Source organism: Copidosoma floridanum, unplaced genomic scaffold (assembly GCF_036245765.1).
Source record: "Copidosoma floridanum isolate Cflo_tuat_1 unplaced genomic scaffold, Cflo_Japanese_pri ptg000013l, whole genome shotgun sequence".
NCBI classification, from domain to species: Eukaryota; Metazoa; Arthropoda; class Insecta; order Hymenoptera; family Encyrtidae; genus Copidosoma; species Copidosoma floridanum.
In genome coordinates, this window is record NW_028321890.1 from 36251142 (window position 1) to 36271727 (window position 20586).

At 44.2% G+C, this 20586-nt stretch overlaps 1 protein-coding gene across 1 annotated transcript; it reads left to right on the forward strand.

Annotated features, from left to right (window-relative positions):
- The first annotated feature begins 402 nt into the window (after positions 1-402).
- Poxn (paired box pox-neuro) lies at positions 403-17633 on the forward strand. The gene is given in 7 exon segments (XM_089591053.1): positions 403-473; positions 4849-4891; positions 10532-10761; positions 11474-11482; positions 15903-16176; positions 16932-17088; positions 17166-17633. Coding segments are annotated over 6 exon segments (1062 nt in total). The 5' UTR covers positions 403-473; positions 4849-4878; the 3' UTR covers positions 17545-17633.
- Positions 17634-20586: the final 2953 nt, after the last annotated feature.

The window sequence follows — 20586 nt, forward strand, 5'->3', positions numbered from 1 at the left end:
GAGCCACACGTATACAGGTTTTCCCCGTGTGGAGTGTGGCTGCTGCATCAGCCGTCAAGCGCGCGCAGGCGGCGCTTCTCTCTTTTATTCTCGGCAGACACGCCGTGTCCCTCGCGTGGACAGCATCGCGCCGCTCGTCCGACCTTGTCGTTTGCTCGTTCTATACATCTCCTATCATCATATATACCTACACACTTTACTTTTTTTCGCCCGTTTCGCTGTGCTCATTTTGTGCTTTTTCTTTTTTTTTTTTTTTTTTTTTTTTTTTTCATTGATAATTTAAAACGACACCCGGTGCGACCAAAGTACTAAAAAGCTCGAGGCTAAAGTGAGGCCCTGTAGGTGTCATTGTCGTGATTGCCTGCACCCCCCATAGTGCAATATCCGCCGTGTACGATGCACGCCCGTGGATGCTGCCGATAACGCGAGGACTGGGCTAGTCGACGAGTTGACTTCTCGTGTACTCGTATAAGGTGAGCAATAGCATCTGTTTTTACCTATATACTGTATGTGTTTCGTTATTTTGCAATTGCTTTGGGTTGGAAGTTTCGTGTCCGTGGCGGGTGTTTTGGAACTCTATGCTCGTCGAGTTGCGCGAAACAAACCCTCAAACCTGATTATTTGTTCTTGGCGTGAGAAAAAAAACGTACATGTTGAACAAAAAAAAAAAAATACAAGTGCAGGTATTTTACAATGAAGCTCCCGATGTTAAAAGCCAAAGGGGGCACGGAACAATTAGAGCGCGAGCTTGAAAGCTCCTTCGACTGCAGTGTTGGGGGGGGGGGAAAGCTTTCAAGCTCGCTCGCGGGGGATTATGTGTATACGCGCGATAAATATTAGAGGTTCTTATGAAACACAAAGTACCGCCGAGGTAGGGAAAAAAAAAAGGAGGGAGGACCGAGGGGTTGGTGGTAGCGCGGCACGCTATCGCTTCATTTAAAATGCAAATTTTTTTCGTGCTTTCCAGGAGCAAAGGAGAGAGTGGCGTGAATAACGCGCGCCACCTCCCCGAATTATGCCAATTACTCCGTGTTGCCTCGGTCTCGTCCAATCGTTGGCGGAAAAGTTGAGATTCTTTTTTTTTTTTTTTTTTTTTTCCCTCCACGCATCCGTTCGCCCACGCGCTTTCGGTACAAGGACCGAGGATCTCCGAGTCTCTCTGGGTTATCGCGCGCCTGTAATAACCAAAGGTGTACGCGTCACACTGGTGGTAGCATAATGTAATGAAAAGATCGGTAAGGCCGGGGAGCCGCGATTTCCATGCAAATGCGCGCCGATCTCGACGATAGTATATACCGATCCCTGGCGCAGATACGCCGATACAGGCCCCGCCGGCGTGCAAGCGACGACAAAATATCATCCGGCGAGATAAGCCTCTCTATGGAGGTGTTTTTGTTGTTCTTTGACACGCGCTCGTGGTAGCGGAACCGAGTCTCTAGTTTACCGGTCGTAAATTGCGAATTGTATCTTTACAAGTGCGGCGATTTCACGGATACCTCGTATAGAGCAGATATGAGGCAGAGATCGGTTACGTCTCAATTTTCCAGAGTCGAGCGACACCGGTTGTTTAATTTGATCGGCAAAAATCAAACGATATATTGATAAGTGTTTAGGTCCGAAATCGTCCTCCGTTCAGATGCGAGTCAATTAGCACCGGGGAAAAAGAAGCGCTACCGTCCACTACCTCTCTCGTTACGCGCCGTAAAAAGCCGATTTCCTCCGCTCTGGCGGTGATTTTGCGCCAAGGTAGGGAGGAAAAAAAAAATACAAGCATAAGTGTATAGGATTATCGTGGAGGGTACATCGAGGAGTCGGTTCGCGCGGCAGAAGCGGCACTAATGCGCTTGGATTTTTATAGCTGTCGGTGTTCATCGGGAGATCCGAAGAGTACGATTCGGGTGAATCTGGTAGTATCGCGTAGCTGGTAGATCTTATGAAAAAAAAAAAAAAACCCTGCATTGATTTTCTGCCCTTTCCCCGGACACGCGTGCGGTAATAGTTTGACGCGCACTTTCGATTGCCTAGTTGGCTTTTATTCCCTTCCGTGGAGATAAGTATTGATTTTTACTTTTAAGGTAGAAAAATAATCATCATTGGAGAGAGAAGGGGTGAGTTGGCGGTAAACTTGGCAGAGACGCTTTGACAATAGCTGTAGTCCTGCGTCAGGATAAGCAACATCAGTAAGATTTTATAATTAATATTCAATGAATTGGAACATTTTGTTCGGAATGTCATCAAAATGACCAAGAACAATTATACTTATAACTTTAGAAGTAACTTGTACAATAAACACCCAATTGACCTCAAAACCCGATAAGTACCGAATTTCTTGGCATGTTAAAAAAAAAGTTTTCATCATTCTTGACCGAAACGGTTGATTTTTAAGTAATTAATTCATTGGAAACTAAATCAAGCGCTGAACGCGTGAAAGACCCATTCCTATACAAAAATCTCACAAAAACCAGTCGTATTGTAAGCAATTCACTTGCGCTGTAGATGAAAAAAAAAAAAAAACCCATACGATGCGTAATTAAAAAGCTACAATAATCCGATCTCAAAACGACTTGTAGTGAAATTATATACGTATCGAGAGTCACCTTATCAATCAATCCGTGTGATTAAGCGCTCGAAGAAACGAGGGAGCGAGAGAGGAAGGGGGCAGGCAATGTAAGAACGCATCAATGATGCCGCCGGTGAAATTATGAAGTGCGTGTGTATCGGCAAGAGAGGACGAACAATTAAGGACGCGCTCGTGCTCCCCTTTTATCTCTCAATTCGCGCCGCGAACCCGATGAATAAGAGTATAAATGTTGGAGCGAGGAGGAGCAGCCTCGGTGTATACACCGGTGCACGTGACGAGAAAAACACCGCAGAAGGGAGCACCGGGAATGCGCCGCTTAATTGCAACACGTATCACAGAAGCGTGCCTCACGTATCGGATGAAGCTGTTTGCACCGCGAGAGGACGATCCGACCTGCACCATATACATACATGTTCCCGTATACTCCCAAAAGGATGTATATTTATTATACCGAACATGCACAAGTATAGCTTTAGTCCGAGCTTGCATAGAAAAAGGACAATGAAAATCAATGGAGGGGCAGTACGAGCGGGGGGGGGGGGCGACATAAAGCCCAAAGAGCGTGTCCGCGCACTGAGTGTATGCATGAAAAAAAAAAAAAAAAAAAAAAAAAAAAAAATATGCATATATTGCGCGTAATCGCCCCGTGGCTGGAGGTCGCGTAAATAAAGCGCAACAATTAAATCAGATCGAGAGCACACGGGTGTTCGACCGCGGTGTGTATGTGCATATATACATATATAAATTAACGGTAGGAGGTTTGAGCCCGGCGCGTGCACAAAAGCGCTCGCTCGCTATGAAGAGGGGGTGATGGCGACCGCTTCGGTGATCGCGCATTAATTTGCATCCCCAAGTACACGCCATACGCCCCTTTTTGTTGTTGCTCCTTACGTCGTAGCTTGCGCGCACGTGAACGAAAAGCTCGAGGGTGGCTTACATTTTTTACCTTCGCACTACGCGATGCGGCCGATGAAAGCTCGCGGTTATGTGTATAACATATATATAAATATATATTTTTGGACGAGACACCTGTTTGTACGTATAAATACGTGCATATACACACACAAACACCGGAAAATACGTTGACGCGCGGACGCGTTTGATGAATTTTATTTTATTCCTCCAGCTCCTCCCGTTTGATTTCGAATTAACATTCTTTCGGGAAAAAAAAGATCCAAAAGCCTTTTGGGCTCTCTCTCTCTCTCGCGTACACGCGTATTTACTTAAATCTCCCGGGGGCCCAGGTATATAAATCAGCTTCGAGCGTTGATTAATCAAACGACGCGAGGCGCAAACCGAATCTTCCGTGTGTCGTCTCCTTTCGGCTCGTAAAGAAACGCCGGATACTTCAACGCGATCCGTATAATATTATAAAAATTCCGTATGGACATGCTTCGGCTATGGGTGTGTGTATATATGTATTATATGTGGCGTGTTGTTTCCATTTTCGAGTTGGTGGTGGAACTCCTTCTCTGGCTGTGGTGAGTTTTTCTGGTAACCCGAATAAATTAAGCGGAACGCCGGGGCCCGTCGCAACGGATCGAATCTTGATTTAAGCTTCGACCCGGGCCACTCGGGAGATTATTATTATATATATATATATATATAAGTATTACGCGAGTGAGCCGTAAATTTTCATTTATCGCGCGCGCACCAGTCCAAATAGAGGCGAATAAAAACTTTGGTCGGCGCGTTGAGCATGAAAAAAAAAAAAAAAAGAAAAAAGAAAAATCCATAAAACTATAGGAAGCCTAAGCGTGTGCGTATATATATGGAATTAAAACGCTAAGAGTCACGGTCAGTTGCGCGTGTGTACGGTGCGTATATTGTATAAGCGTGGCGCGCGCTTTACCGGCTTTTTCGCGCTTATCGGCCAAACTACCGTCTCCGTGGCTCTTGTATATGACTGATTTGAGGGCCACAACGCTGTATACCTGCGGTCGTGTCAAGTGTCGAGCGCCCTTTTTTTGAATACATTTAAATTCATTAGTCTCGCGCGCGGCACCGTGTACCTGCTGGCCACGGTCCGGCTTATACCGATCGCCCGATTATCCCCGTCGTCGTTGTTGTATTGCGCGCGTACAATCTATATACAACGTGATTTCGTATCTCGTGATTTGATGCATTGCGGGAGGGTATACGGCGGGTGCCCCTTTCCGTATCCCGCGATGACTAGTATATATACCTGCTGTTCGAGAAACGGGGGATGGGGGAGTATATATTATATATACGTGGGGTGATTTATCTCTTGTTTTTTTCGGTTCCAGGTGGATTTTCCACGACTGCCGCTCGCCGAGATGCCGCACACAGGTAAGACCTCTCTCTCTCTTTTTTTTTTTTTTTTTTTTTCTCCATTTTATTCCCCGGTAGTTTGCGTTTGCCGATAGTTCATTTTTTCGATCGATCGACCATGTGAACTTTTGATTTTGCCAAAGAGCATCAAGAGCAACAAAGTTTTTATATACATCACTCGCCGTGACTGTTTTCTATCCTCGACAGGACGTAATAACTGTCAACTTAAAATTGTTCGTTGTATTTCCATTTTATTTTATTTATCATACTTTACTTGACCATTACTGTTTTTATTACATCAGTGTTGTTATTATGCACATTTTTTATTTTATTTAATTATTTTTTATCTTTTTATTTATTTATATATTTTATTTTATTATCTCTTTGTTTTATATGATATTTTCTTTGAGCGTTACCTGTGATAGCTGTTTTTACACTTTCAACGCTTGTACAACAATGTATCTGCTGTAATTCATCATGTCAAGCACTATACAGGACCTCTGAGTCCTTAGTGCCAAATAAAGACTTACTTACTTACTTACTTACTTACTTAATATAACCATCGCTTGTATTATTATATAATTACATTAAATTACTATATAGTGTGTATATATGTATATATACCATACGATGAAAAGCAATTTTTTTCGTTAATATTTTAACTATACCAAACACTTGTTCTTCCATTCGTATCTTAGTGTAGAGAGTAGCGTATATGGGTGCAAACGGCAAAAAGTCACAAGTAAAGGTAAAGGGACTCTAACGGCAATCGCTATCACTTTGCGCGATATATTCACAGCCTATGTACGCATCAGTGCTACCGTAGGTAATCTACAAGTATAGCGTCATCGTGACACGTAAATCAGAGAAACCGGGCGCGCGCGCGTGTGTACGTACACACATACACATGCACATATAGGCCGGTCCCGGGCGGCGAGATCAGAGAGGACGAGCTTCCCCAAATGACCGAATGACCGTGCGGTAGTAAAAATCAAATCCCCTCGTCGCGCCTGTTCTTTACCTTTTTTTTTTTTTTTTTTTCCTCTTTTATACATCCCATCCTCGTCGTTTCGGTCGCGCTCATGTACACACACGCACATATACGTACACAAAGCACGCCTGAATTACGATTCGGATGGCACGTTTCGAGACGGTAATTAACGGGGAATTTTATACTGCGACGTAAGCGCGCACTGCCTCTCTCTCTCTAGGACACGCACGTATATATATATAAAATATCGCTTCCATCTCCTCGGCTTCCCTGCTCTTCTCGCTTTTGTAAATGGATTTTGATTGCGAGCCCCGTCTCTCTGATTCCCTGGATGTAATTTTATGTGCGCCGCTTTGAAAAATATAAGCCTTTCCGGGCGACACGGTCTCGATCGTCACGCAGGTTTTTTCGAAAACCCCCCGCGCTTCGTCCCGCGGATGGACGTGCCCACCTTCGTTTTGTCAAAATCCGGGCTTGTACCTGTGAAGTATACAGCGGGAAATTTTTTTTCCCTTTTTTTTTTTTTTTTTTTTTTTTGTAACGCAGGGGAAATTTAATGCCACCTCGATTCCTTAGAGCACTGTTTTTATTCAACCTCAAAGTATTTGGGTCTAAAAATGGTTTAGTCGATAACAAGTTGCGCAAATATTACGTAATATACATCGTGTTTTCCTTCATTTTTGCGTCAATAGTTTTTTTATTAATAAAAGCTAACTCAATTTATCGATCTGCTTTTTAATTTGCTTCAATCGTTATCGCGTGATCATGAATAAGCTGAATTAAAAAGTCGTTCCTTTCTTATGCATAAAAAAAAAGAAGAAAAAAAAATTGAAAACGGTAATAAGATTCACTTTTGCATTTTTTGGGTGAATTCGTGATTTATTCGAAACACGAAACCCCTGCAGCACGGGGCATGATTACTGTACAACCGAGGCATCAGCTAATAGATAATCAAACTAGACTCTACATAGCGAAGGAAAGGAAAAAAAAAAAAAAAAAAAGAAGCGTGTTCCCTAATGGATGTTTACCTTGGAAATCGCTTACAATTTCATCATCAAAGGCATATACCTATAAGTATATACCATATGAATGTAGGTAGAGGTAGGGGAATATTGATTTTTATCATCCAATTTTCGACGCCACACTATATTGATGAATACGACGCGAACTAACCCGATTATGCACGTATACACGAGCGCCCAACTGCGCCCCATTACCATCATCATCGAGACCTCCCGCCCCAACAACCCCAAAACCCAATCCCGGGAGATACGATCCTCTGGAATTACGTCGCGTGCCTTCGCACTTCCTTCCTCGCCGAACAAGGGGCGTTTGTCTGAAGAAAAAAAAGAAAAGAGTAGGAGGAACAAATAACAATCGGTCGAGAGAGAGAATCCGTTTAGCGCGAGAGCAGGTATATACGCTAGAACACCCTTCACCCATCACCAGCAGGTGCACGCGCTAGACGGCTAAACGCTCGGGACAGAGAGAGAGAGGGACCCGATAGCGATCGTTTTGTCCGTTCCGTGCGGTATTAGCTCGCTAATTTCCGAGAGAGAGAGCTCCTCGCACGGGCCGCTCATCCAAGTGTATGTATATGTATCGGGGGTGCCGGGCGACCCTCGCATCAACGACATCGCGCAAATTATTGTTGCCCCCATCAGCCCGCAGTGCTGCATCTTGATTTTCATAATTCGCTTTACCCCCCTCACCCTCCTTTTTCAAAGTGCTCCGGTTGGCAATTTTGTTTGCACTGCGCGAGCGCGCGTGTGTGTGATTTGTACCTACCGATCTTATCTCCGATGTGTATGTAGCCATTTTTTTTTTTTTTTTTTTTTTTTTTTTTTACTTTTGGAGAAAATTACAATGCGAATTAAAACAAAATTACATCTTACTATGGCAAAACTACATTTACAAGTGCATGTGTACCGACGGTGCGATAAATAATGTAATCGTTTGGAAATAATTTTTGTGTTTCCTTTGGTCCCCCGAGATGTCACGCGACGTCAGCTGCAAGAAAAACAGAAAAAGGCCCGTTTTGTCCTTTCGGCCCTCGAAAATGATCTAATCGGCATCGGAGCAGTCCCTAATTTCACCGGCAGCTCGATTAATCTTCATGTATACACGAAAAATCGCAAATCCCGCAATTACGCTGTACGCGGTACTCGCGCACGAGAGGACAGATGTGTAGGGGCCCTTTTTTTTCGCCGAGGCAGTATAAGTAATAATTTAGGATCCCCGGCGATTTCACGCGACGCGTCGCCCGGAGGGTCCTCGCCCGATTTCTCGCGCTTCCTCCTTAATGCGCGCTCGGCGACCAAAGAAAAAGAGGTGACTTACGATCGGTTAGAATTTTGCAAGAGGCCCCTCTCGCGTGCCGCCGCCGCGGGGGAAAAGAGACGCGCCCCGCTCTAATTGAAAGAGGGACAATTTCTTTCTTTCTTTTTGTTTTTCCCCTCCCTCGGCTATATTTTAATAAAAATCGGTATCTGCAGCTGCAAGCGAACCCATTGTACACGCCAGCTCGGCGAATACCTTCTCGTTAGTCGTGGATTAATTTTTATTAATTTCACCGGACACCGTGGGCACGAGGGACGATTCAATTAAACCGCGGCCCCGTCGTGCAAAAAACAAAATTGCCGAATTATACCAGCGATCCCCCGCGCAAGTCGATCGGGCAAAAAGACGCGCGTGCACGCGCAACATGAAATTTCTCTCCCGAGACGCGGCTCTGGCCCCAAAAATGCCACCCCACCCCCCCTGGCCGCTATATGTATACACACACACACACATAAATGTCCCTTTCGGCGCGTAATTGAGTTAATGACGTTATTAGCGGCGCGGACGGATAATTAGCCACGGAGCCGATGCCATGTGTACCTATATATACACGCTCGGAGACACGGAGTATATATTTGGGGGAGAAAAAGCAGGTCCTTTGCCGGAATCTCCGATCCGTTATGTTATACGTGCATCAAACACACTCGCGTTGAAATGGACCGTTTGATCGAACATTTCCAGCTCGACCCGTCATAAATGTATACGTATATATTGGCTCCCCGTATCTATGTACAAACGAGAGCCACAAAACGAGGGAGAGCCGTAAATTGAAAGAACCCAATAATAGAGGAGTTTAGTATGTAGAGAAAAAAAAAAAAAGAAAAAAAAAAAAAAGGTAAGGGAGAAGGATGTATATAACCCGCGCGCTCGGAATAACAAGACGGGGGGAGAGATTCGACGCGTCCCTGTTACCCAACTATATGTATGTATATACACACACTCGTAAACAAAACGAGTATCGAGTTGAGTATATATATATGTATAGGTACTACTTAATTATCGGCCGTTTTATTTTTCCGTGCTCCCACCTCCGGCTGCCCTCGTTCCCTTTGACACGTCTCGCCTCTTTGGCAGGTGATGGAAACTCCGCATGAACAAAACAAAAGAGGAAAAAAAGATAGACACCCGAGATACAGACGGACGCGCCGGTAACTCGTAAAAGCTGCAGGGCCCCCACGTACGTGTGCACAGGATGGCTATGGCGCTGTATATATACTCCTCCTCCTCTTTCGCAGGAAGCAATTTTGGTCTAGGGAACTCTTGTGTGTGTCGCGCGTGCGGCCCCGGCCTCACATGTATATAACGCATCCCATCGGCTAATTATACACGCTCTTGTCCACGCGCGCACGCAGATCATTAGACCTATGTGCGTATATAGGCACAGGGAGGAGAGACACCTGCGGCTAGCCCTTATATATATGTACCTGTTGCCGGTGTCACCGAGCGCTGATGCTCCGATGATGGACACGCAGACTCCCCGAGACGCGTATAGGATAATACTAATAGCTTGTGTCGTTGCTGCCGTGCGCCGCCGAGTCGGATGAGGGAGGTGCCTCCAAAAGGGCCCCAATCCAACCGATCATCTCTCTCTCTCTCTCTCCGGCGTACCTATACATTTGTATATTGTTTTCTTGGAATTTGGACCGTATGTATACGTTATACACTGGTACACTGTTGATGACGCCAAGTAGCGTATCCTCGATGGGTGGCTGTGTGAACATTGAATTTCGCTTCCCGGAATAAGGAGTGCAGTCCGATGTGTGTGTGTATAACTCATCGTTACCGCGTCGTGGCGGTTCGCCGAGTGATAATTTTAATGCGTGTATATTATCAGCGTTGGGTTCCGCTAAAGGTATACATATATAATGTAATACCTATGCACATTTGTAACGAGTGCGGGTAGGAAAAACCGAGTGGGGATCCGATGGTCCGCGTGTGGGCATTGACAGCTCGTTGAAATCGCTAATAACACGTGGAAACGATTGCCACGCGAGCGAGAGAGTAAAAAAATGAGCTGTAATTACTTGCGTGTACAGCGAGCGGGTCGTTACCGGGGTTTTTTTTTTTTTTTTTTTTACTATTCCTTGGGAGATAAACGAGTGAAGGTGTCGCGTTGAAAATTGGATGTTCATTGGGATATGTTGGCGGTAAATTGTTGCCGATGGAAAGGGTGGGGTACCGTATTGTGCTGTAATACAGCAACGCGCGGAGAGACTTAATTTGAACACGCTGCACTCGTGAGTTGGTACATGTATAAATAAGTTAAGAAAAAAAAAAAAAAATTAATCTTCCAAACAGCGATCTTTATACATAATACTTGATTTCAGGCCAAGCGGGAGTCAACCAATTGGGCGGAGTCTTCGTTAACGGCCGACCTCTGCCCGACTGCGTGCGCCAAAAGATCGTCCAGCTGGCCCTTGTGGGCGTGAGGCCGTGCGACATATCCCGGCAGCTTCTCGTCTCGCACGGCTGCGTGTCCAAGATACTGACCAGGTTCTACGAGACTGGGAGCATCAGGCCAGGTAGCATCGGCGGCAGCAAGACAAAGGTACAACTCGTTGACTTTTTTCGAGTATATTTTCATTTGGATGACGTTCGAGGGAGTGCTGATTTATCGGGAGGAACGGAGAGAGAATTAATACGGTAAGACTTGAAAGCGTGACAAAAATAAAGTAGAACCAGGAATATTAGATACTTAATCGAAAAAAAAAAATAATACGTTTTCATTTGTTTTTCATGAACACGGGAGTATAATTGTACAAATGATAATTTCGGAAGTAGAGCACATCAGAGGAGCATATATATATAATATAAAGAGCTCTGGCCCATTAGGTATACGTGCAAAAGTGGCAGTCGATCGACCGAGGGTTCACGAGCTACCGTAAATAGGTATATATACATTCTTTGGTCTATATACCCTTAAACGGAAAATGCTTCCTCTGACCTCGGTATACCTATACGTATTTTTTTTTTTTTTCGCACTCCTTCCCCGTAATACGTATCGTAAGATCGCGGTGAAGGTTTTTACAGCCGTGCGATGATTGGCACGTTGGAGGATGCTGCGCGGCTAGGTATCTTAAAGGGACTTTGGGTTGGTCGCCGATGCGATTTTAAGCGAAGGTTACTCGCGGCAATGGGACTCATATATATAATATACCCAAGTATACGCGGGAAATCACTCGCGGGTATAGGTGCACTGCACCTCCGACATAATTCTTTCAGGGGAATAAAGGGCGGGAGCATAAAATACCATACTTTTGTATACGTAGTGCAGTGGCGTAGGATAATATTGCACAGTACACATCGGTTTACGAGGGGACGCAAGCGAGGTGCCAACTACCCAGTTAAGGGATAATCTTATCGGTTTTCTTAATTACGCCGGGGAGAGGCTGCTCACACAGGGATACGGGAGTTTCAGCTCCGACGTCGTAAAAACCGGTAATATAATCGAGGCTGAGCAACGAAAATTACAGGTCTACCTGTGCTCGTGCGTTTGGATTGGAAGGAGGAGGAGGAGGAGGGTTGCCCGCGAGTACTTTGGCCGCGTGTAACGCAGGTATGCGCGAAATTGCGAGCGAAAGAGCGAAAAATGAGCTTGTTATGGGGTGAGAAGAGGTGTGTTCGCTGGGGGGACAAGTCGGTAGCTGTGGGAAATGACTTTTTGTTTTTCTCTCTCTCTCTTGGAGGAGTTTTTTTTTTTTTTTCATGGAGATCGGATGGTAATGCGAAAAGGGACATATCCTCGTACCGGTAATTTTGGGGAAAAATTGGGTGCCACCACCGCCTTGTACGTGTTGATCGGTTTGAAATTCACGCTTCGGATGTTTTTTTTTTTTCACAAGTTGTTCGAGTAATTGCGCGTGTCGAAAAAGTCACCGAGAGTTGAGAACTTTTTACGATAATCACGTATATTTTCGGTGGAAGAAATTCGATATGCCACAGCCACTTAAATATTATAATACTGATCCAAACTACGTTACGTACCGTAAGTATATACATTTTACATAACATCGAATTTTCGAGCAACATATCCTTTGAGCATACGCTTGATTTTACCAACAAATTTCTGAAAAATTGAGTCCTTAAAAAATTGTTCAAGCACTCTCTAGTTACAATAATTTTTAGTAATTCAATGTTTGACTTTTCGTATCAACTTCCTCGTGAACGGAAGCACATATATCGCAACTACCCGATTCGAAGCGCATCGATAATTAAAGCGTGTGACTAAATTAATCGTCCGGGTCATCTATATACGTAAGTACACGTGTTTCCGCGTACGTGATCTATGTATGTGAATATAATTATTATGTACATATGCGACTGTTCTTCATCAGCACACACTACGTGCAGGAGAGGGGGGGCCAAACAGCTCATGCATGTATAAACGTTACGTATCCAGTGATGCACTATATATAGAGTCGCGTAACGTGTGCTTTCGCGGCACTATGTACTATTTACGCACAGCGTGTGTACATGTTTTTGCACTCGGAAAAGAAACCGCGTCAAGCGAGCGAGCGTGGTAATGAGGGACGGGCAAATGGAGCGTCTTATGAAATATGCAAGTCCCGTCGTCGCGGTAAACGCCGCACAATTACGTATTATTCGGAGGTGAGGAGAGAAACCCATCCACCCCCTTGCAGGTGGACAAAACAAAACAAAATACGCGACACACGTGTAAAATCGCAAAAGACAAAACGGGGTCGAAACAGATAAATATCGCTTCACCGAATCGTACCTGGATTTTTCAACGCCAAAGTGATTATATACCTGTGACCCGCACGTGCGAACACTACAAGTGTAACGACATGTCGAACCGTGTATTTATACATAATATATATTGTGTGTTGTACAGGTTGTCGTTGCTGATGTTACAAGAGTATTTTCCGTGTACCGTATAAGTATATAGGTACGGGAGAATCGATATTTCGAGGGGTGTTGTCGTCGCTGTTATTAACCGGATGAATAATAAACTACGATCACGGGTATACGCGACTGCGTTACGTTACATTTGCGAGTTTGTATATTTTTTCAAACCGTGGAAAAAATACAAGACGAAAGACTCGATGTATAGGGAATGAAATGGAGAAAGGTTCGATTCTCGTCCAAGACCTGTGCAAATAAAAGGCCCGTCCAAGCGACGCTCCACACTTGGGTGCTCCCTCGCTATCGCGCAATTAAGATCTTTCGCGGCGCGTCGTCCTCTCTATCTGTTTGCGTTTCGATATTACGTTGTCGTCCAACATCGATTTCTTTTCGATTTGCTCTTCGTAACAATAACCTCTACGATTTTTTTTTTTTTTTCTGTCTCTCCTTCGGAGCGATGATAACAACAGCTTCGGTGATCCTCGGAATCGAACTGAAAAAAAAAAAAGATTCGGAAAATGATAACGGTTTTTTTTTTTTTTCCTTTCCCCACCCAAACGTGTCCCGCGTGAAGATTGTACAGGAGCGTATCGGCGCGCGGAATCTGCTGTCACGCCCGGGTGGCCCCGTCGCGCCGCCCTTCGAGTGTCCACTCTCCCCCCCTGCCGCCCTTTTGCAAACGTTAGCGCGGGAAAATCGTTTGGCCCCATCACGGCTAATCGTCGCCGGTCATCTCCTCCTCCTCCCATAACAGGTATCAAAGCGTGATGGTTTCGTGCGAGACATCGTTTTTTTTTTTTTTTTCCTTTCGTTTCGTCGTAGAAAATGACAGTAGTCCACGGCAAATTACCCGGGGCCTCGTCCATCGAGAGGGAACACGTGATAGGTGTACAACTTGCGCGCACACAAAAGAGAAATTACCGAAAAGGAAGGAGGGAAAGAAGTGTAGGTGCCCCAAAGGGTAGCGTCCCTCGTATTCGGCTTCTGCTTACCGATCTTACATACCGATAGCGCCGCTCGGCTGGTTTATACTTCGACCCTCGTGTGTGTGTGTATAATTGCGCTATACCTCTCGCCACATATATGTATGTGCAAAAGCGCGAGTGCACCTATAAATACGTATAGATATATATATACACGTGGAAAAGCATGGCAAGTGTGACCGCTCATTTTGGTAAATTTGAATTGCAAATGAGCTCCCGAGGAAGGGATGTATGAAAAAATAATGTATGCCGCAAAACCAGAGCTTCGTGCCTCGTGCTAACGCTCCGCGGTGTGTGTGTGTGTATTATACGTGTATTTAATTCTCGGCTCGGTTACGCGTGCGCGCTTGCACGGATTTTCAAGATCGAAGATCGAGATCCCGCTCGGGCTTTGCCTCGTGAGTGTGTATATATATATATACCTGGCATGGGTTTTGCGGTAAGGGTATAATGTATTCAAAAAAGGGAGGAAAGTGCAAACGCGCGAGCCACGCGAGCTGGACGTGTATATTATATATGTATAATATATTATACCCTATATTATGTATGCATATAGGGTATACCGGAACGGTGTAGAGAGAAATGAGATTTTGGCTATACCACATATTATAATTCGCGCGTGTATATTATTCAGCGTTGTTATAATATCGGCTTCTTATTTCTATAGGTAATGGTAATTTGCTTTAATTGGCCGATACGAGTGCCTTGACCGATTTTTTTTAGTTTTTTTCGCTCACCGTTAGTATAAGTTTCATTCCTATGGTATTGTTGGTTTTCATCGATTTTGGAATCACATCGCGCGCGTTTACTTTTCTACTCTGCCAATAGTATTTGCTCGATGAGAGAAAAAAAGATCGCGAAAGTTATATTATTACGTAAAATCGTATTAATAGGTGTATCGTTATCGTGAATACTTTTTGCTCGATTGTATATGGACTCTCAATATACGCTCATCGTTGAAACCGACATTACACATTCTCCTTGCGTATAGAATCGGTAGCTCTCTCGATCTCGCACAGTACAAGAATCGAGAGGTAGATAGATACACGCGAGTGTCAGTAATAGGTACACGGTGCAGAGGACAATTCCCGTACACCCCGGGTTGTAAACGTTATTGTCTCTGTCAACCGCATTTGGGGCAAGTGTATATATACCGTGGGAGGGGGCGCATACCTGCAGCTCAAGTGGACAGCGTATTACCAAAAGGGGCCCAATAACGCTGGCATCTCAGATACGGATCTCCGACACTTCCGTCGTCGTAGTCGTTGGAACCCACGTGTACAACTACGTGATTATCGGACGACACTGCTAAGGCTTATTGCACACCATATTATATACGTACACGTCCGGTCGACTGTACACGACGTACGATGGTAGCGCGGGGGGAAGAGAGTCGGGAAGGGGGGGGAGGGTGGGACAGGTGACATCTGCCCTCGGTTAGATAAGGGGGGCCGACGATCGTCGAGAAATAGGTGACGAGGGGACAGACGACACTCTCTCGAGTAATTACACGTACACATCACCCTGGATCGCGTGGCGGTGGTAACGAGTGATAAGGGGACTCAAGGCGCTCCCACACACGTCGGTGTATTATTATGATTATACACTTGCCGGATGTACACGCCCACCGTCCCTATCGACATTAATGCATACGTATATATGCGTATATAGGGGCTTATACCGATTTCTCGCTCGAACGTCATCCATTTTATACGTATGATTGTTGTGGAAAAAAAAAAAAAAGATCAATCAACAGCAATGGGATGTACATACATGCATACATACATACAAATATATATATATATTTATCCTGCCCGGAGCACAGATGACGACAAAAACCAACTATTTGCAGCAAGTGGCGACGCCGAGCGTCGTGAAAAAGATACTGCGTATGAAGCAGGAGCAGCCGACCATGTTCGCCTGGGAGATAAGGGAGCAGTTGGCCAGGCAGGGCGCCTGCGATCCCCAAAGCCTGCCCTCGGTGTCCTCCGTCAATAGAATACTGAGGGGCGGTGGCCTCCCGGCCGAGGTGCACCCCGGCCCCGGTGGACTCGAGTCCGCCCCCGCGTCTCCCTACTCCCACCAGCAAGTGTCGCCGCCCGGCGCCCCTGCCATCCCCGGAGGAGGTGAGTTTTTTTTTTTTTATCCACCGATCGTCATTTATCGATTGATCTTGTCGCGTTCCCTTTGGTCGCCGAAATCCTTCTCGTTCGCACCTCTCTCTCGAGATCATCTCCGGAGGGACGTTGGCGCTATCTTGACTCCTCATCTCTATACACACGCGTATGCGACAGCTGTCTTCTCGTTCCGATCCGGAAGCGTAAGCGCGAAAGGAGAGGAAGAAAGGGGACGCCTAGGCATATATACACACGCGCGCGTTTTTAGACCATTTTTGCTAATGGCCCCGAGAGCGCACCTGTCGGCTTTCTGGGGGCCATATCGTGCAAAACGTTTTTTCAAAGACGATCATCACCAGGGAAATTAAGTCATTAGAGGTTCCTGTTTTGCCGAGCACGCGAATTGTGATTATGATGTGTATATATATATGCACGCGCGTTGTGTCCGATGTACAAGTATTGTATGTATATACATATTATAACAAAGTAGACTATGGACGAATCTCGGTTTTTCGGTTAATATGGGCGTCAAAGTTGGCGCGTTAGCGGTTGTTTTTTCCGGAATAGGTAGAGTGGCGGCGCCCGCGGTTCTTTTTGCGAATGCACCTTTGATGAATTTCACGGAGAATAGAGACTTTGAGAGGTGTATGCCCACGGGAGGTGTCGAGATGCTCAGTAAATGGATAAAGGCACGCGATACAAAGTCTTTTTGCCTATGGCACGTGATGGCTCGAGTTTTGTTACATTTAAAACCCCAATTTCAGAGTCTCTGTTGAGGACGGACTACCAGTTCTTTTACCCTGGCGCTCTGGGTCCGCTGCACGTCTCGGGCGCCCCGACGCCCACTTGGAACTCGAGTTTTTACTCGTCGCTGTACCAAGCGACGAGCCTCCACCTGCGGAACGGAGTCCAGTGAGTATCGTATTGTCCTTCAAAAAAAAAAAACAAGAAAAATGAAGTGAAAAAAACTAAATAATGTGTGTGAAAAACAAAAAAAGCAGCCTCGACGCCCAGGAGTCCCAGTCGCAGACGGCGATAGAGGTAAAGTCGAGCTCGAGCTCGCTGGTGGGCAGCGACGACTCCCTCGACAAGAGCGACCTGGACGACCTCCCGCGTTGCGTCGCCAAGGCCAAGAGCACCAGTCCGCCGATGGTCGAGATGGGCGGCAATCGCAGCGCTTTCATCCGCCACGTGGGTGGCAGGGCGCGCTCCAGCGACGCCCAGCAACCGCAGCCGAGCCCCAGGAAACGCAACCCCTACTCCATCGAGGAGCTCCTTAAGAAGGACGAGGGGAGGATCGCGGCCAAGAGGCCGAGGCTGCTTCTGGACACGGGCGTCGTACAGCCCTGCGGCATCGTCGTCGGCAAGGACGTCTGAACGTCCTTTCCACTTCTCCACAGTTTTTTCTTTCTTTCTCTTGAGATAACCGATCATTTAACTGCAGGCGATCGACTGCGTCTCTGCAATTTTTTTTATGTTTTTTTTTTTACATTGTACACGCACGAGCGAGCTCGTTTTTTGTAAATACACTCCGGGATCTATATAGAAACGCTTCCTCCGTTCTGCATCTTGACTTTTGTTTGTAGAAATGTAACCAAGTATACCGGTGTATACCCCCCCCCACTCCGATGTATACTGTATATTGTATAAATACTCTCGAGATGTATATATACGGGTAGATGTCACCATGAAAGAGTAGCACGGATATAGGTATATACTCTGTTGACTCTTGGGAACATTTATGCATCAAACCGATTATATCCGATGTGCAAGAAAACGCCACGTACTCGTGTGTTGCCCAAAGGGTTGATGATTGACAAAAAAAATCCAAATTTCTTGGTCGCGATCGCGGTAATTGGTAATTACACGCGGCTAATTTATTCCGTACACACGTGTGTACACGGTGGCTTCAAAACGCAGTATATAGGCTTGCCATAAATCACCGAGTCGTCATGGACGGAGGTTATTGCATTCGCGCTGCGAAGTAGGGGCCGTAAAGGAGCGAAATTTCGCGCACAAGTAGCCCAGTAAAGCGATAAAAGCACCCGTCGGCTTGTCGCGTGTATTATGTATCTACGGCGGAAATGAGAAGAAAAAAAAAAAAAAAAAATAGCATATATGGGGTGCACTAAAGCCATTCGTCGGCGCTGCCTAATGAAGCTCTCGCGCGAGAGTCTAAACGCCGATCCGTTTATTGGCTGGTGGATCCGATGCGCTTAAATGGTCGTATATATACACAGCAGTGGCGGGTGCTGCTGTCCGCGTGCACGCCATCGGCGAGGGTGTTTTATGCGTGTGCGCGTTCTTTTACGTGGTCTCGAACATTTTGTTCCCGCGACTCGACGAAACTCGTCTCACGCGACATCGGTACTATGTCGTGATGGTGACAAATGCGCCGTATATACGTACACATATATGTAAGCAAACGAGGAAAATGTGTTTAAAAGCACTTCGAGGTGTTTTTGATTGGGTTGTTTAGGAATGTCGGAGCAACTGTGTACTGGATATGGGTTTTCTTTTCGCATACACCGTTTGAGAATAAACGAATTTTTCTCCACAATTCCGAGTTCAACTTGTACATGTTTCATCGCGTATATAGTTTTGTAAGAGAGAGAGATATGATGATGACTCCCGGTGTCGTAGAATTTAATGTTGTAAAGTTAAGGCGAGTTGTATAAATGTGAGGGAATTCATGTGATAATATATGTTTCGAGAAAAATTACTTGTTGTTAATCAAGCCATAAAATGAATTGGCGTGCCATTTGATTGCGACGCGCGAGGCCATTGTTGATGAAGAAAAGAAAAGTCAGGAAAAAAAGAAAAAAAAACAAAAAAAGTAAATAGTATTTTTCCTCCTCTCTGTATGATATAGTTATTTCCTTCGACATAAATATGGCGTACGAGAATCACCGAAGTTTATTTTTGTCGAAAAAAAAAAAAAAAAAAACAAAAACAAAATTGGATTTTGACTGTGTAGCGATTTCCCCCCATGATAAGGTATGATCGAAATACGAGAAAAAAAAAGTCTTCAAAGTACATTTGTCCTGTATTATAATATTAAAAATATACTAGTCAAAAATTAAATTGTTGTTTTTACTTATATGTATACTTACTCCAAAGTGACGTAAGCATCGAGGTTCGCATTTATTTTACAGCCTTTGGTACGTGGCTGTGTGTACGGTTGCATATGATCCGGAGTATCACTACACTGAAGCAATGACATATTAACCAGCGCCATAATTATTTCTTATCCGTAGCGTGGGCTATGAAAATATATGTTGGTCAAAACAAGTGACAATTTTATTTACGTTATAAATATACTATGATAGTTGGTGTATAATTTTGGCCCAGAAACAGTTGTATACCTAAGTACACGGTCTATTAAAATTCTCATAATTTAATTACCTACTGGTAATTTTGTTTATCCATGAAAAATTAATTTGTGTAAAATTATTGCGGCTCATGACTTCCGTGTCGTAAAATTGAGATAAGCAAGAAAATGTATACATGTTCGTCAAAAACTTATAAATTTTTCGTTTGTTTATTTCATCATTTAAAAAATCAAAGTATAATTTTGTTACAGCCGAAACTTTCTATCGTTTAAAAAAGATTGTGGAATTTCTGATCCTTTATCAAAGCAGATATTTCAAATTTATAAAAAAATGTTTCAAATATTTAAAAACATATCATTATTAAATACATCGTATATATACCGTTTACTTGTAAATTCTCAGCTACTGGCAAGCAAAAAAAATTCTTTCATATCTTATATCCCAAATGTATGACATATTTTATGAAAAGTAGGAATAATTGATCAAAACGACACTTTTACTTTATTTTACGGTATAAATTTTATGTATAAATACAGTAACGCTACAGATAAAGGGCAATATTTTAAAATCGTACAAAATACATAGAAAACACTTTTTTCATCCTATTATGCATTAAAAATTAAAAAAAAAAAAAAAAAAAAAAAAAAACACTTGTATAAAAAAATTGGCGCTCCCAAGAGCTCCGTCCAATCACTCTCAACAAGTAACAATATTGTTTCACACCATTCAGTCGATTTGTAACACACCAATCATCAAACGTAAATCACTTACTTTCTATTTATTCAAAGTCAAAACATAATAGTGTTGAATATACAAATATGTACTCAAGTATACAAAAATCTACGCTTAGAGACAACGGATTTTTTTTTTTTTTCTGCAAGAGTAAATTCGAACTATTTACTCCCGCGGACTCGTGAATAATAAAACGTAGAGAAAAAATAAAGTTAAAGCTCAAAAAAATGTTAGTTTGCAAAAAAAAAAAAAAAAAAATCAAATGTATCCAAGCAATTTACGAAAAGACACGCAACAGTTTAAATATTAGGCGCACATTGCATCGCGAAATTTATACTCTATAGAATACATAATA